This window comes from Cydia fagiglandana, chromosome 24 (assembly GCF_963556715.1).
Source record: "Cydia fagiglandana chromosome 24, ilCydFagi1.1, whole genome shotgun sequence".
NCBI classification, from domain to species: Eukaryota; Metazoa; Arthropoda; class Insecta; order Lepidoptera; family Tortricidae; genus Cydia; species Cydia fagiglandana.
In genome coordinates, this window is record NC_085955.1 from 9,826,628 (window position 1) to 9,843,905 (window position 17,278).

Genomic DNA, 17,278 nt, shown 5'->3' on the forward strand with positions numbered 1-17,278 from the left:
TTTCACTCAATCTGTTTCTTATCTCAATTGTTACCTGGACCCCTAGTCAGGGGGTTAGTCTTATCTAGAACACGGGTTAGAGTGAACGTATTATTTGTGGTAAGGTGATAACTAGTGGATGGAGGACTGGATATGTTACAATGAAGCCAAAAAGTCAAGTGTATAGTCATTTTACCCAAAATACTATAAACAATAAAAAAAGTTTCACTTGCAACTTTTGCAGTGTTGTGTACAACTTTCGAAACGCAACAAAATTTGCATGTCATATTCTGAAATGTAAAAAGAGTCCCCAAGATGTAAAGGAGAGTTTTAGACAATATGACAAAAAATCAACAACATTATGTGACACTCAACTATCAAGTGACAGTGACCGTGTCTCTACATCGCAACATACAAGAGATGTAAGACCAGCATTGATGGACAAAGATGAGCAGGTAAATATATTTTTATCTTAATATGGATCGTACCATAAAAAACTGACTCTCTTTTCATAAATTCCATATCAATGGTTTTGCTATAAACGATAGACTGCTCATACTGAATAATTGCATTATATTTCTATCATTTACATTTTATTTTGTTATTTTATATAAACAAAATAAGTTAATGGCCATGTGCAAATAAATACCACGACTCTTTCACTGTTATGAAGTGATCATTGTCTAAAAGCGTGGTGATTCTTTTTAAATATGACTAGCTAAAACTATGGCCAGGACAGCGTGGTATTTATTTATTGCGAATATAACCACTAGTACTCTTAAGGTACAGGGCGTTTATTATATTTTTGACGCTTATTGTTTCAGATGAATATACATAAAGCTGTTGCAAGAGCAATGTATGTAACTGGCACACCTTTCTCTCATTTCGAGCACCCGCTATGGAAAGAAGCATTTCATTTGATGAACCCTTCATACGGTCTGCCTTCGAGAAAGAGATTGGCTACATCGCTATTATATGAAGAATATTCAGAAGTTCAGAGTGACATAGTGAGCAAAATCAATCAAGCCAGTGTTATTCACTTATCCATTGATGGATGGTCTAACCTAAGAAAAGAATCTATTTTAAATGTGATTCTTTATGCTCCGAAACCATACTTTTACAAATTTATAGAAACAAAGGAACAAAGACATACAGCCGAATATTTATGTGAAGAAGTCACAAACATAATCGAAGAGTTTCACCCGTCAAAGTTCGTTGCAGTTGTCACAGACAATGCTGCAAACATGGTCAGATTTGGGAAGCTCTTGCACGACAAATATGAACAAACTATATGGACAGGATGTTTGGCTCATACCCTACATTTATTTGTTGGAGACTTATTAAAAATCATGAAAATACGTCGGATTTTTGCATTTACAGTGAGAGTTATAAAAACAGTTACACGATCTCATATTCTTGGAGCAGAATTCCGAAGACTTGCGGAAGAAAAATGTATCAATACATCTCTTCAGTTACCAGTTAAAACAAGATGGGGCAGTTATTTAGCATGCCTTCAAAGCTTTATAAAATCAAAAATTGTTTTACAAAATATCACAATAAATGAATCCACAACATCTTTAAGACCATACAAAAATAAAATATTAAACGAAGACACATGGACAGAGCTTCGCAGCCTGGAATGGTTTTTAGACCCCATAGTCCAATGGATATTCATTCTAGAAGGGGACTATTTCGCAGTACACTTAGTTTACAAAGCATTTAAAGAATTAGATGCATTGCTTAACAATTACCAAACGACAAATCTTCTTGAAAATAATTTAACAGATTTAAAAGCGAAATTTGAAGAACGAAAGGCAAATGCTCTGAAACCTATCCATTTTGCAGCGACAATACTGGACCCGAAGAATCAAGGAGGACAATTAACAGATCAAGAAAATGTTGATGGATGCGAAATCATATTTAATTTTGGGAATGAAGCAACTAATATATTAATGGAATTATCTGACTACAAGACTCACAAAAACATCTGGGCAAAGGATTTTGTGTGGAAAATGGCAGCGACTACAGAGCCAGTCACATGGTGGGAAACATTATTTTCCCATACAGCTTTAGGTAAAATTGCTGTTAAAATACTAACCATGCCTGCCACCTCTGCAGCGGTAGAGAGGTCCTTCTCTACATTTTCCAACATTCATACGAAACGAAGGAATCGGTTGAAGACAAACAGAGCGGGAAAATTGACATATATATCCCATAACTGGAAATTGTCTCATCAATCAGCATCACAAAAACCTATAGACCGAAGTATTACGACCAATGAGGATATTCCTGACGCTGATACTTCTGAATCTGAAGATGATTTTTCAGACGTTGAAGATGTGGAAGATTTAGATTCAAGTACATCTAATGACGTTTTATCTGCAGATTGAATATTAATATTTTAATAACAATATACAATATTTTAGTGATGTAAATTATACTAAATAACCTGTTGTGTAAGTTTATAGTTGTTGATTTGTGTCCCTATTTTAATATGAAAGTAAAATATTTTTATTAATGTAAATTATAGTAAATAAGCTCTTTTGTAACTTTTTAGTTGTTGATTTGTGTACCTGATCATGATCTGTATTATTATAAAAAATGTACAAAGCTCATTTTATTTTAAATAATTTAATTAATATTTTACATAAAACTGTAATCATTATTATACAAAATGTTGATTGTTATATTTTAATAATTAAACTGATTTATACACATATTTTCTTTAATTTTACACAGTTAAGCATTATTTTATCGTTATTTCCAGATAGTATTATTCCCAGTAACTATGGAAAAATACCTGGTAATATTGGGAATATTACCGGTAACATTGGGAATTTACTCTCTCAGAGAATCCTTGACTGTTATATGACTGTAAATAATAGCATTGTTATTTATTTAAGTATTTAACACGAAGAAAGATATACAATTCTAATAATTTTTCCAAAGTTTCTCAATGTTACCGATCGGGGGTAATGTTACTGGTAGCATTACCGGGAATATTCCCACTTTGAGTAAGTTACTGGTAACGACCCATCACTATAATTGTTACATACTCGCTGTGACTTAATTTTCAAGTGACACATCAAGATTGTTCACCTTTTTTTAATGCTAAAAAACGAAGCCATTCTATGTCGGGCACGGAGTTATCGGTCTTGTCTAAGCCTACAGATTTCTCAATGATATGGTTTGCAACCATACTATAGAGAAATATGTATATCTTCCCTGTTATAGTCTTTTTCAAACCGGAAAGGTAAAACGACACATGTCAAAAAGTGATTGGCATTGGAAAGTCAAATGGCGTTCTAACAGTTTTAATCTTCTATCGAAAGATGGCAGTAAATGTACTGTAGCTACATAATTTACCATGACAGTAACATCCTACGAAAACCCACTTGTTAACGAAAACTACTGACGCACTTCCTACTTCGATCTCGAAAATGCAAGTTAACGGTAACGATTTTAGCAGCATGGTATGTGAAAATTAATTTAGCAAGAAAAAAATGGGTAGAATCGAAAAGCACCGTTCGATGACTTCGATCGCGAGACCGCCAAAAGACTAATAATAGCGATCTCTGTTATATCTTACTATTTAATTGACCGAGCTTTGGATCGAAAATGTTAAGGCACCATGCTGCAAAAATATACGCAGAAAATATTTGCGAACCATCGGTCAAGACAGTCGACGAAACAATGTCATGGCGGCGGCGAGCAGCGGGAAGCGAGCAACGGTTCGCAGGGAGGGGAAGCGGAACTACGTCACGGCGTGGGGCGGAGCGACTACATAGCCGCTAGCGGCATCTATCGGTCAACGATCGCGTTACTCTCTCAATGAAGATCGCTGACGTAGAGACGGAACACATAATATGTCCCATAAGTTCTTAATCCCAAAGAGTGTGGGACTCAGCACTCTTAACCTCAGACGCAAACTGTTATTATTGATCCATTACTATGGAATTCTCCACGGTACAGTTAATAACTCGTGTGTGTTGAAGAGGTTGGGTTTATTTGTGCCGAATGCGCGCCCTTGTCCCTTGTGGCTGTGCGCGCTGCCGGCGAGGCGCCCGCGGCGGCTCGTCGCGTCACAAGCGCCGGGGACGCGCCTGCCGCGAGGGCCCTGGCTATACTAAATGCCATGTCCATCGACGCCCCACATATAGACGTGTTTGCGGATAGTGTTGGTGGATTTGGCCAAAAAGTTTTAATTTATTTAAATAATAATTGTGTGTAGATTTTGTAAGATTTTGTTTTTATGTAATTATAATGGAATTCTTAATGATAATGTATGTATTATGAATGATTGTCCTAGTATATAAGCGACTTGGTTTTTATTGCATAAAAGCTATGGGACATATTTTTGAGATGATTTGTGCACCCATATTTTTGCAGTTGACTGTACGAGCAAGTTACCATTCTATGTCGGGCACGGAATCGGTGTCCGTCTTGTCGGAGGCGAGGAGCGCTAGCTTGGTGGCCGATGAGATGCCGGTCTTGCGCGCGATCTGCGATATCTCGTTCTGTAGCTTCTCTAGCTGGGCCTGAAACATAAGAAAAATATTTGTGACGTTATCTATGAAAAAAAAAGAAGTTAAAAAGTGTATGTGAAGTCCCCAATCCGTGTTAGGCTAGCGTGAGGATTATAGCCTAAACCCTCTCATGCTTGAGAGGAGGCCTGTGCCCAGCAGTGGGACGAATACAGGCTAATTTTTTTTTATCTATGAAAGGACCTTATTGTCGATGACTCTTAAGCTTTGGTTTCCTAGGAAAGCGGTGCCGTCATATAGCGGCCGTCATGTAGCGGACGCAAAGAGCCGTCTTTACGGTGACGACATGTGGAAAGTTCCACGGCGTCATAACACACCGTCAGCAACCAAGGTCAAACGAAACGTATCCAGAAGAGAAAATGGACGACCTTCATTTAGCTTTAATAATTTCCTTGTAGGATGAATCCCCGTCGCGACATCTATTGTCAAGTAGCGGTACTGATAAATCCGCTACTCGACGCTAGATGTCGGCTACGAAAATAATAGTCATTTCGGTAACAAAACTGATGTATGGAGTGAGCAATCTATGCTTAATACTTATCTATGCTTGTATCAATAAAATTACACTGTAATATAACACTTTAAACTCTCGCGTTTTGTACACATATTTAATTCTATCTATAATAATATCTCCGTCAGTCTTTCCGTGACCACAGCTGGTGCAACTCAGCTGAAACGTCGGAATGTAACTTGTAAGGTATAAACCAGGGTTCTACAAACTTTTTTGAGCCTGGCTCCGCTTTGGGTGTCGGCGGGCCGGATTCTAACGCGTCGCTTCTCCAAACGGAGAGCCCTGGTATAAACAATGAAATTATATCGCGGTAGACCCGTTTGTGTTATTAAATATGTGGTATATTCACTGTACCTTCATCCTGAGCCTCTCGGCTTGCTGCCTGAACTTGCCAGGCTCGTGGAAGCGGAGCGCGCGTCGCGTGCGGGTTGGGGGCTTAACGGTGACCCGGGGGTCCATCCAGGAAGCATCGCCGACGGGCTCAGAGGTCGCAGCTCCGGACAATTGGGCCTTGAATTCTTCGCGACGCTTCGCTCTGATGTTGGCCTGAAAACATAAAAAGTTTTTGAATAACTATCATCATATCAGCCAGAGGACGTCCACTGCTGATCATAGGCCTCCTCCAAAGAGTGCCACAATGACCGGTCTTGCGCCACCCGCATCCAGTGGATTCCCGCGACCTTTAACAGTTCATCAGTCTACCTTGTGGGGAGTCTACCCACGCTGCGCCTTCCGGTACGAATAACTATAATTTCCAAAACTATAAGGATTTCTTTTGCATAGAACCTGCTTCTTTTAGTCCGTTAAAAATGCAACCTAATGCCCGAATCATAAAAATAAATCGTTTAAACATTTTCAACTTTTTGCCTACGCTAGAACAGCGCTATTTGCAACCATTGGAGTCGTTTTCTAGGTTTTCAGGGGTGCATATTTCGTATTATTCTATGTCACGAGCGAGTGTGACGTTTCAATTTGGACAAAGATGATTTAATTTAAATCGGTTCGATTCCCGGGCGAGACAATGTAATTTCAAAAAATTTAGTTTAGTTTCATATTCAAAATAAAAGAACTTAAGGTTTTAAGGTACTTTCCCTCCATGGCTCGACTTATCTTTCCACACTGTAGATGTTGACTGCGAAAATAATATGCGTTACTAATGTATAAATATTTTCCACACTATATATCTAATTTATCTTTGTAATGTATAGGTTACTCTGATTATATGTATGGATGTGGGGTGTGTGGGGGTATACCTTGAGGGTAGGCGCCACGTGTGTGAGCTGCACGCGCTTGCCCGCCGTGTCCACGGTGCGGCCCTCGCGGTCCAGGATGAGCGGCGCGGGGCCCGAGCTGCCCGCACCCGCCAGCGCTCCTCCTGGTGAACAGTTAATACTGGTTTATGGGACTGCTACATAATGAAACTCTCGTGTGATACTATTATGAAACTCACTGCGTTCGTTTCATAAACCCACACTCGAGTTTTAGTGCCTAATTATGTACAGTGTTAAAATTCATGGTCTTCCTTTTATTTCTGACACTATGTTATTTAGCAAAAAATTATCCTTGTGATGACGCCTTTCGATCGGTATGATAAAGCTACAGGGTATTTTTTTTATCGTATAGCAGGTTCGATTCCCGATTCAACCATGTGTGTATGAATGCAGTTTAAATTGTTTTTTTTTAGATTAAAATTATGTCTTCGTCCAGTAAAATGTTCCATCTACAATATTCAAGGTACTTTCACTCCATATGGCATAGCCGTGGGACGCCCTGTATAGTATAGGGATACCTATATATTATATTAAGTATGAATGCTCGTATGTATGTAATTACCGGCCAGTTTCCTCTGTATGCGCGCCTGCAGCTCCGCTATCTTCCTCTGCTTCTCCAGTTCCTCGGCGCTCTGCGCGGCCGAGGCATCTGCAACAAAACATAATGCTTTAACGCTTTATCACACACCACGAGCCGCCTCTCGAGGCAAGCGCCGCGCGGAAGAGCTCGGTTTGTGTAGACTTAGGGATGTTGCGGATATTCGCATCCGCATCCGCGGAACATCCGCATTATTTTCAACATCCGCATCTGCATCCGCATAAAATCGAAGCGGAGCATCCGCATGATGCGGATGTCGACCGAGTCGGTAACAGGAACGTATTAGCGGCGGCGCCGGCGGCGTAAGTACTAGGTAATTTCGTCATTATATATAACGAAATCGTCTAGATCCCGAAAAGTCGGCCAAGTTACTGTTTATTAAATAAAACGCACCTATATCCTTGCTCAAATACTAAACGTTTCGTTTTTTTTAAATTAATAATGCTAAAAATTTAATATTTGACGTCGTTTTTTTAAAATAAATAATGCTAAAATTTTAATATTTGACGTTTTTAAGTACCAAATCTTGACGTCCGCATCCGCGGATGTGAAGCTTTAAATATCCGCATCCGCGGATGTCAAAAAACTGCATCCGCAACATCCCTGATGTAGACGTGCTCGCCCGAGGCAATGTAGCCGAGGCGCATCTACGTCTGCGTCTATGTAAGCGTACTTTTACCGAATAGCTTGCGGAATTTTACCCGCACGGTGGGGGAGTGAGTGCCAACCCTTGCATTTCAATATAATTTCACCACTGATAAAAAATACCCACTGTATGTAATTGCATGAATTCTATAGTAATTTAAATTGTATTTTTTCTTAATTACTCGTAATGCATGTTAATTATAAGATGTAATGTTTTGAAAAGATGTGTCCCGCCGAGTTTGTTGCCGGTCCTATGTTGGGATACCCTCCTCCAATTGAGGGGGGATTTAAATCTTCTCGAGGCAGAGGTGTAGGGTTGGAGCCGGTGTAGCTTTATTTGACGTTCATAAGCGCATTGTAATATGCCTACTTGAATAATAAACTATCTTTATCTTATTTATTTAAACTTTATTGCACAAATTTACACAGACTACAATTGGCGGACTTAACGCCTTGAGGCATTCTCTACCAGTCAACCATTGGGATAAACGGAGACTGTTAGTTTGGTGCAGGATTGTAAATAGTGGATATGACAAGTCGAGACTACATCTGTGATACTATACAGGGTGTCCCAGAATTCGACGTCAAGCCGTAAACGGACGATAGACCAAGTCATAACAGTTATCATAAAAATACAAAAAAAAAATCCAACTAATGTTTATTAAAAATTATGGTCACTTTAAAAATTCACTAAAAAATCCACATCCTGTAATGGTTCTTTAACTCTTGTTACTACAAATGCTATAATTTATTCTAATTTTTTTATTATTGTGTAATCTTGAATAATTAGTGAATTTTTAAATTTTTTGGATTGGATTTTTTAGTGAATTTTTAAAGTGACCATAATTTTTAAAGAACATGGGTTGGATTTTTTTTTGTATTTTTATGATAACTGTTATGACTTGGTCTATCATCCGTTTATGGCTTGACGTCGAATTCTGGGACATCCTGTATGTACTTGTGGCGCACCGCAATGCTGGCTGCCCACAACCCGGCTGCATGTCTACGTCTACGTATCTACGTCAATGTCATTCCGACACAACGAAATTTTGCTTGTACAACGCGGAAGCCCAAATCTTATTTGCTAATCCAACTGTAAATATTTCTCTAATTATATGTAGGTAAATATTCATCATCCCTATCTCCGCGTATTATTTCATGTCAATAGTGCTCTAAATACTTATTAAATTGCACAACGGGACTTAATCCCGTATGTTTTTAGATTTCGCGCGGCTAGAAGATGTTGATGTCAACTTCAGCCAGTCTTCTCCGAGACCACGGGAACAACGCCGTCCTCGAAACGTCGGAGGTAAATCTTAAAACTTAAATACGCGATTAAGTCCCGTTGTGCAACTTAATAATGTTTAATAATCGTGAAAGTTTAAATCAGTGTTTTATGTACTTACTTACACAAATATACATTTTAAATATATCTTATCTTATCTTTAACGGGGTGTGGTCCTCACCTGGCTTGGAATACAGCACCGGCTTGATGACTGCCGGCGGCGCAATGGTCTTGGAGGGTAAAGTCGCCTTTATCTGCTGCGCCGTGGCCGCCGCGGCCGCTACGGGCGCCTTCTCCCCCTTCATGGCGGTGAGAGCGCGTTTCCGTTCCTCTATTTCTTTCTGGGCGTTCGCCATCATCACCTGAAAGGACTTTACGTCAAAATGGTCCCAAAACCAATAGAGTTTAGATTTAGGTCGTTAGATAGGTATTTCTCTCTAGTACTCATAGTAAGCCCCGTCTCCATATTGCGCGGCAAACTATCGAACATTGGGTCGCGCGGCAGCCGCGCGCAATGGATACCGGGCTGCCGCGCGAGCCAACTCGATCATTGGCTCGCTCGAGCGCGCCGCGCATAAGGCCCGTCTCCATATCGCGCGGCAAGCTATCGAATATTGGCTCGCGCGGCAGAGACGCGCAATGGATACCGGACTGGCTCGCGCGCCAACTCGATCATGGCGTCGCGCATAGAACCATTCATTGTCGGTTTTTCGACGCGCGGCAAAGGAATGTTCGCGCGCAGTTGGGACGGGTGTGTATCAGTGTTGGCCGAAAGTTAATGCGAATTGAAAATGTTGGCCACTAACCACTATAAATTGAACCTTAAACCGTAACGGACGATTACAGTTTACGATTCAATTTATAATAGTTAATTGCCAGCATTTTCAATTTGCATTAACTTTCGGCCAACACTGGTGTGTATATATTTCAGTTGGTTCGCGTGGCAGCATACATGGATAATGAAAAGTGTCGTACTTTAATTAAATTATACGGCACTAAATAAGTTTCTACGGAACAGTAAATGTAGTGATTATCGCAACAGATTATTTTTCTACGTATTTGGCTATCCTTCGTTCCGAATTATGTATTTTTTTGATATAATGTGGTCGATCGTCGGATCGCCTGCCGCGCGCGGCTGCCGCGCTATATTTCAAGATGGCGCCAAAATTGGCTCGTCAAAATACAGCGGTTTGCCGCGATCCAACAATGCTCGCGCGGCCGCGGCGATTTCTAGACACGGCTTTACATATAACCTTTCTTTGTTTGGGGCTAATTTTAATTTAACTGTAAGGTTGAACGTCGGATGTAAATCGTAAAATTTAATCGATTAAATCCCGTTATACAATTAATTAATATGCAAGATTGTCCCCAATATTTATATATTTATAATTAGAAACGGTAAAATTAAAACTAATACACAAAATATAATATTCTTACCTTAATCCGATCAGCACTTAACCCGGTAATCTTCGAGCCGATAGTCTCCGACCCCTGCACCGGTAACGGTAGAACCTCCACACCATTCCCATTCTTATCCTTCTCCCTCTCTCTATCCTCTTCTCTTTCCTTCTTATCCTCATGCCGGGAACGCTTGCTGTCCTTTTCTTTCCTGTCATCTCGCTCTTCATGCTTACGTTTTGAGGATTTTGAAGAGGATACCAGTTCAGATGCTAATGCTATAATTTTGTCGGCGAGTTTGCTTGCTTTTTTTGAATCTATGTGCGATGATATTTTGTCTATGATTTTTCGGCGTTCATATCTGGAATGTTATGAAAATATGTTATTAAGGGGCTCTCTAGAATCTAGAGAGTACGAAACTTCGTAAGGCAAATTGTATAATCTAGAGTCTAGATTATACAATTTGCCTTACGAAGTTTCGTTGGCCACACTCTCAAAAATCTCTCAAACATTCGAGTTTTTTGAGAGTGTGGTCAATATCCGAAAGGGATAGTGCCATAATAAATCCAGAATACCCCTATCGGTATAGTAATAAAACAAATATCAATTATACACAAATTCATTGAATGGGACTAACTAATGGGAGCAATGACAGGCCTGTGTTAATGGACTCTCACACAAATTTGGGTCCCTTCCAGGCCAGACAGCTGGGGCATTTTGCCTCCTTTTCCATCCACCTCTGAAGATGCGGCAGTCATAATATTTGAGGCATAGGAGACGCCCTTGCACACCCTCACAGAGTGCCCTTGCCTAATGCGTACTCGTGACTTAATCCTGGGCGGACACATATTGGAGTTAAAGTCTCTCGAGATCAAAAAGATCCTGCAGGTGTTTGAAGTTGCAGGTTTGGATCGAGAGTTGTAGTAGGTGGCGATCACAATAGATCAGGGATGATCGCAGTGATACATAGGCTTTGGAGCCTTATATAGCCCTTAACATGAAGAAGAAGAAAAGTCATAATATTTACAAGTATTAGGAAGACGCCACTCACCCGCTAGTCAGGCAGTAGGAAACAGTCGAAAGAAGAGAGCTATCCGACTTCCCGATGGTCCTGTATATGGCGCGGTCGAGCGACGACCGGAGCTCCTCCACCTCGCGCCGGGACAGCTGCGTCGCCATCTCTGACAACACAAAATCACCAATACACCGAACTCAAGACGATAAGAATTTTGAGGTTATGTCAGTACCTTCGGTTCAAGATCGGAGCCATTTGTAAGTAATGCCGAAATAAGCGTGACGGACGCTGTTTTACTTGGTGGAATGGATTTATTGGATTTTCGGACGAAAATATGAGCAACGCAATTGCAAAAATAAACGTTTGACGACTTTGACGTAATCGTAAACAAGATTTGTTTTTTTTTTACCTTTGGCTTGGACTGGAAACCATAAGCAAGTAGGAACAGTAATGTACATACACATCATGTGCGACCTGATAATTAGTGAAATCGGCGAGCCGAGGCCATGCCAGCCAAAGAGTAGTATAATAATGCCAGCTTTATTAATAAGGTCTTATAAAGTGAGTATTATATTCTTTGCTTATAACTCTTATAACTTATAATATAATAAATTTAGACTTCGACTAATCGATTTCAGAAAATAATCGAATGTACACTTAATTAATGACATCACTAAGAAACTAACTTATCTTATCTGTGGACATAACAATTTGCCAGTTTGGGTTTTGCTATTGTTACGAACGTGAAATAATTGTAATTAAACTGTTTACGCATTGACACTGTCTTAAAAACAACTCAGAACACAACGTATTTCTCAATCTGATTCTCTGAAATTATCTGAAGCGTTTTCAGTGCACAAACCACTGCACAAACATAACCTCGAAATGTCTGACGACGAAGATGTAATATTAGTGAAACGAACCAAGCAGGTCCACTATGGGTCACTGGAGGAACAGGAAAAGGCGCGGCTCGCAGCCCTGGCTGCCGCGGCCAAAGAAGGCGTGGAGGATACTGGAGGAAAAGACTTAGGAGACATCCAGGTTTCGAATGGTGAGTACCGGTGTTGTAAGTTAATGTAATTTTAAAACATATTGGTTTTAGCTTTAGGCGGTTAGTGGTTGGGCTGCCTGCTGCCTACAGCGTGATGCTGTAAAGTGTAGACCTTATATACCCAGTACCATCTTTACCATTTGGGGCACATCCTACTTTTTATATTTCTATCGGATTTATTAAATAGAACTTGTGTTTAAAAATAACTCCTGTGTTTTTCTAATAATTATCTGGTGCTCTATTTCGTGCACGGTGTAAAATAATTTATTTTAAATACAGTATAATACCCTATTTCCAGAATACATGGATCTGGAGGATGAGATGTCCAAAGACAAGAAGGCTTTGTTGGAGGAGTTTGAGCGCAGACGGAAGGCCCGGCAGCTGAATGTGTCAACAGACGATGATGAGGTTAGTTTACTTAGTATACATTGTAACAGAATAAATAATAGTACTAGGTACTACATGTTGAGAGACAGGCAGGAAAAATGGAGAAAGATCGTAACGGATTGGCACCCAAGAGGCTGTACACGGAGCCAGAGGAGACCTCGAACAAAATTGATATTGATATTGATTGATATTGATATTTATTGAAATCAAATTTTACAGCATTACAGCTAACACCAATGCACTGTAAAATCAAGTAGTAAAATTAAGTACCTAAGTAATAATAAAGCGATTAATAAGCTATCTATTACATGTTTGATTCGCAAAAACGTAAAAAATCTTTAAAAAGTTTATGACTTTCGTCGGCAAATAAGTCGGAGTTAGGTGCAAAAGATAAGAAATTATTAAGGAGTGTCCGAGAACGGACAATTGGAGAATACTGGTGTGCAGTAAAATGGGAGCATGAACTCAAACTCAGAGCGGGCCCGAACTGAAGAAGAGTGGCCCACGACAGACCTCAATCGAAAGAGCAAGAGGAGGCCTTTGCCAAGCGGCACACTGAGATTAGAGATATACTCTAACTCAGAACAAAGGGGCTAGATAGATAGATAGATAGACAGAAGATTGATGAACTGAACTGATAATGATCTGGTTCACAGGCCATAAGAAAAGGAAAAGAGGTAGCAGTGGCGGCGCGTCAAACGTGCATATGCAAACACGCGCGGCAAGCCGGGGCTAATTTGGCTTACATATTTCCTTTACTAGTCTGCTCAAACATCCAAGACCGGGCGGTGTTCTGTCGCTCAAACGCTCTTTTCACCACCCGATCACCTTGCATTCGCTCAAGATGGTTGTTAGTTTATTATAAGTTAAATTTAATAATTTCAGGTGCGCAGGAGTCTCCGGCAGTTAGGCGAGCCGGTGTGCCTGTTCGGCGAGGGGCCCGCCGAGCGGCGCGTGCGCCTCCGCGATCTGCTTAGCTAGTAAGTTTACTTCTGTTCATTCTGTTAAACGCCCCTAACAAAACGATAAGTGGACGTGACGTCAAGGTCACTGAGAGCACATCTTGAAGTATGGTCAAAACAAGAAAATTGCATTTTTGTCGGTGAAATATTGCGTTTATGTATATAGTTGCTGTACAATCTTTTTTTAAATAAAATGTAAGGAATCAAATGGTTTCCTTACTTATTTTCTTTTTCGAAGTTAACTTACTGATGTGGCGCAACGACGTGGATCTTGGCCTCCGACACCAAAGACCGCCATGCTACTCTGTCCAAAGCCTAAAATAATCCAAATCGAATTGAATTGTTCCCTTACTTATTTTCTTTTTCGAAGTTAACTTAATGCTGTGGCTTTTTCGAAGTTAAAAAAAAAACTTAAATTTTTGAAACTTTCAGTCCTGTATTTTTGTATTATTTCCATATATTATTTTAATATCCACATTATAGTGATAAATTGCTTATTTGCTATCTATATTACTAGATTTTGTTATAAAATTCAACATGTGTGATCATTATCATCATATACAAGCTGACTATTCCAGCCTGGGCGAAGACGCGATCCATAAGAAGCTAGAAGAGGAGGAAGCTAGGATAGAGCGAGACAGGGGACGCGAAGGGACCTGGTACCACGAGGGCCCTAAAGAGTTACGCGAAGCTAGGCTCTGGATCGCTAAATACTCGCTACCGAGGGCAAAAGCAAGGTAATTTTACCAGCTTTTATTTAGTTTCACCTGACCGTTGTCTGTCTGTCTGTCTGTAATCAAATCTTGCAAGTTAAATTTAATCCACTTCCTGGTTTCCAATGGAGCTGAAATTTTGCATACATACGTAAGTCGGGTGACAATGCAATATTATGGTGTCATCGAGTTTCCTATGATGGAGATCGGAGGTGGCCATAGGAACTCTGTGATAAAACAACGAAACCTAATTGTGTTTGGGTTTGCCTGTGGAAAAAAAGTACAGTCGGCGATAAAAGCTTGTACCAAAAATGAAATTTATGCCAAAAACTTAGTTTTACTTTCACCTGTCCCGTTGTCTGTCTGTCTGTAATCAAATTTTGCAAGTTAGATCCACGTCCCGGTTTCCGATTGAGCTGAAATTTTGCATGCATGTATAAATCGGATGACAATGCAATATTATGGTACCATCGAGCTGGTCTGATGATGGAGACAGGAGGTGGCCATAGCAACTCTGTGATAAACAACGCAACCTAATTGTGTTTGGGGTTTTTAGAATTGTCTCGATGAGTATTAGTTGTCTGTCGTAAGAAAAGTACAGTCAGCGATGAAAGCTTGTACCTAAAATGACATTTATGCCAAAAACTTATTTTTTAGTTCTAAAATTTATCGCTGGATGGCGCTAGTAGTATTAGGGACGCCTCTATTGTCAGGGCGTTAGAGTGTTCAGATATTGTGAACCAGGGATGTTGCGGATATTCGCATCCGCATCCGCGGAACATCCGCATTATTTTCAACATCCGCATCCGCATAAAATCGATGCGGAGCATCCGCGTGATGCGGATGTCGACCAAGTCGGTAACAGGAACGTATTAGCGGCGGCGCCGGCGGCGTAAGTGCTAGTAATTTCGTCATTATATATAACGAAATCGTCTAGATCCCGACAAGTCGGCCAAATTACTGTTTATTAAATAAAACGCACCTATATTCTTGCTCAAATACTAAACATTTCGTTTTTTTAAAATAAATAATGCTAAAAAATTAATATTTGACGTTTTTTAAGTACAAAATCCTCACATCCGCATCCGCATCCGCGGATGTGAGGCTTTAAATATCCGCATCCGCATCCGCGGATGTGAGGCTTTAAATATCCGCATCCGCATCCGCGGATGTCAAAAAATCTGCATCCGCAACATCCCTGGTTCAGATATTGTGAACACCTTGGCCGCCCGGATATATCTGACGGCGGCTGTACGGTAGTGTGATGTCCCCAGATTAAACAAGGCGCGCGCAGAGCTGCAGCTGGCGGGCAGCGTGCGCGCCGCCTGCAAACAGGACGCTCAGCGCCGCGCCGCCGCCGTCGCCATCTACTGCAGCCAGGTACCATTTGCTTCATCATCATCATCATTTCAGCCTATATACGTCCCACTGCTGAACACAGGCCTCCTCATGCGCGAGAGGGCTTGGGCTATAGTCCCCACGCTAGCCCAATGCGGATTGGGGACTTCACATACGCCTTTGAATTTCTTCGCAGATGTATGCAGGTTTCCTCACGATGTTTTCCTTCACCGAAAAGCTAGTGGTAAATATCAAATGTTATTTAGTACATAAGTTCCGAAAAACTCATTGGTACGAGCCAGGATTTGAACCCGCGACCTCCGGATTGAAAGTCAGACGTCGTATCCACTTGGCCACCACTGCTTACTCATCATCATCATCTCAGCCATAAGACGTCCACTGCTGAACATAGGCCTCCCCCTTTTTTGGGAGGTGAATGCTATAATCGCCACGCTTGGCAGGCGGGTTGGCGATCGCAGTTGAGTACACCGAATTTGAGGGACGCTGCTGCCCGTCCACCGGTGGTCTTGGACGTGGTTTAAGGACATACCCGGGTCCTGGACGTAGTTTAAGGACATACCCGGGTCCTGGACGTAGTTTAAGGACATACCCGGGTCCATACCATTTGCTTACAGCTTGCCAAAAAACCGGGCAAGTGCGAGACGGGCTCGCGCACGAAGGGTTCCGTACCATAATGCAAAAAAAACGGTCACCCATCCAAGTACTGACCCCGCCCGACGTTGCTTAACTTCGGACAAAAATCACGTTTGTTGTATGGGAGTCCCACTTAAATCTTTATTTTATTCTGTTTTTAGTATTTATTGTTATAGCGGCAACAGAAATACATCATCTGTGAAAATTTCAACTGACTAGCTATCACGGTTCGTGAGATACAGCCTGGTGACAGTCGGACGGATGGACAGCAGAGCCTTTGTAATAGGATCCCGTTTTACCCTTTGGGTACGGAACCCTAGAAAAGAGTAGACATTAAAAAGTGGCAACACTGTAGTGTCGTCCCTTTCAAACTAATATACCGGGTGTGGCCTGTAACATGAGCAAATAATTAAAACATAGATTATACTCCTCAAACGGTGACACATTTGTTCAACAACTTTTAAAAATGGCGCTGTCGCCACCTAGCGGCCATATCTGTGCTGATCGTAACAGACGCGTTTTGTTAGAGAGTGAGTCTTCTGTACCTAGTACTATTATTTATTCTGTGGCAGCGCGTGGAATCGACTTGTAACTCATAGTCTAATAAAACATGGTCTTCTCTTCCCAGAGTGACACAAGCCTACGTCACAATAACATGGCCGCTATATATAGCGCTATCGCATATTATCATATAGCGCTGTCGCATGATGACGTAGGCTTGTGTCAGTCAGGTGACCTAGAAAAGACTTGCTTGTAACTAGTGTCCCAATATCTCTCTAGATGGCGCTGCGCTAACTACAAACTAGCGAACGATGTCCGCCCTTCAGAATGTTCAAGATACGGCCATGTTGCTTATTTACCAGATTCCGATCTATCCGTTATAATGTAATCCTATTTTTGTATGCAGTTCATATGTTATTGCGCTGC

General features: G+C 41.0%; 2 protein-coding genes across 4 annotated transcripts in view; one reads left to right on the forward strand and one right to left on the reverse strand.

Moving 5' to 3' along the window:
* The window catches only part of LOC134676375 (U4/U6 small nuclear ribonucleoprotein Prp3), a 65,568-nt gene extending 53,934 nt beyond the window's left edge, over positions 1 to 11,634 (reverse strand). Inside the window, exons 1-8 of one of the 2 annotated variants that reach the window (XM_063534739.1) lie at positions 11,479 to 11,634; positions 11,283 to 11,412; positions 10,271 to 10,592; positions 9,015 to 9,195; positions 6,868 to 6,954; positions 6,288 to 6,409; positions 5,389 to 5,580; positions 4,390 to 4,517 (exon numbers count right to left, since the gene is read on the reverse strand). In XM_063534739.1, coding sequence (XP_063390809.1) covers positions 4,390 to 4,517; positions 5,389 to 5,580; positions 6,288 to 6,409; positions 6,868 to 6,954; positions 9,015 to 9,195; positions 10,271 to 10,592; positions 11,283 to 11,410 — 1,160 coding nt within the window. In that variant the 5' untranslated portion in view covers positions 11,411 to 11,412; positions 11,479 to 11,634. Of the gene's footprint in view, positions 1 to 4,389; positions 4,518 to 5,388; positions 5,581 to 6,287; positions 6,410 to 6,867; positions 6,955 to 9,014; positions 9,196 to 10,270; positions 10,593 to 11,282 lie in introns of both variants that reach the window. The other variant, XM_063534738.1, reaches the window with a different exon arrangement.
* A 305-nt stretch (positions 11,635 to 11,939) lies between these two features.
* LOC134676386 (U4/U6 small nuclear ribonucleoprotein Prp4) overlaps positions 11,940 to 17,278 on the forward strand; it is a 35,531-nt gene continuing 30,192 nt past the window's right edge. Inside the window, exons 1-5 of one of the 2 annotated variants that reach the window (XM_063534763.1) lie at positions 11,940 to 12,297; positions 12,596 to 12,705; positions 13,570 to 13,664; positions 14,225 to 14,383; positions 15,634 to 15,739. In XM_063534763.1, the coding sequence (XP_063390833.1) occupies positions 12,132 to 12,297; positions 12,596 to 12,705; positions 13,570 to 13,664; positions 14,225 to 14,383; positions 15,634 to 15,739 (636 nt within the window). In that variant the 5' untranslated portion in view covers positions 11,940 to 12,131. The remainder of the gene's footprint in view (positions 12,298 to 12,595; positions 12,706 to 13,569; positions 13,665 to 14,224; positions 14,384 to 15,633; positions 15,740 to 17,278) is intronic. The other variant, XM_063534762.1, reaches the window with a different exon arrangement.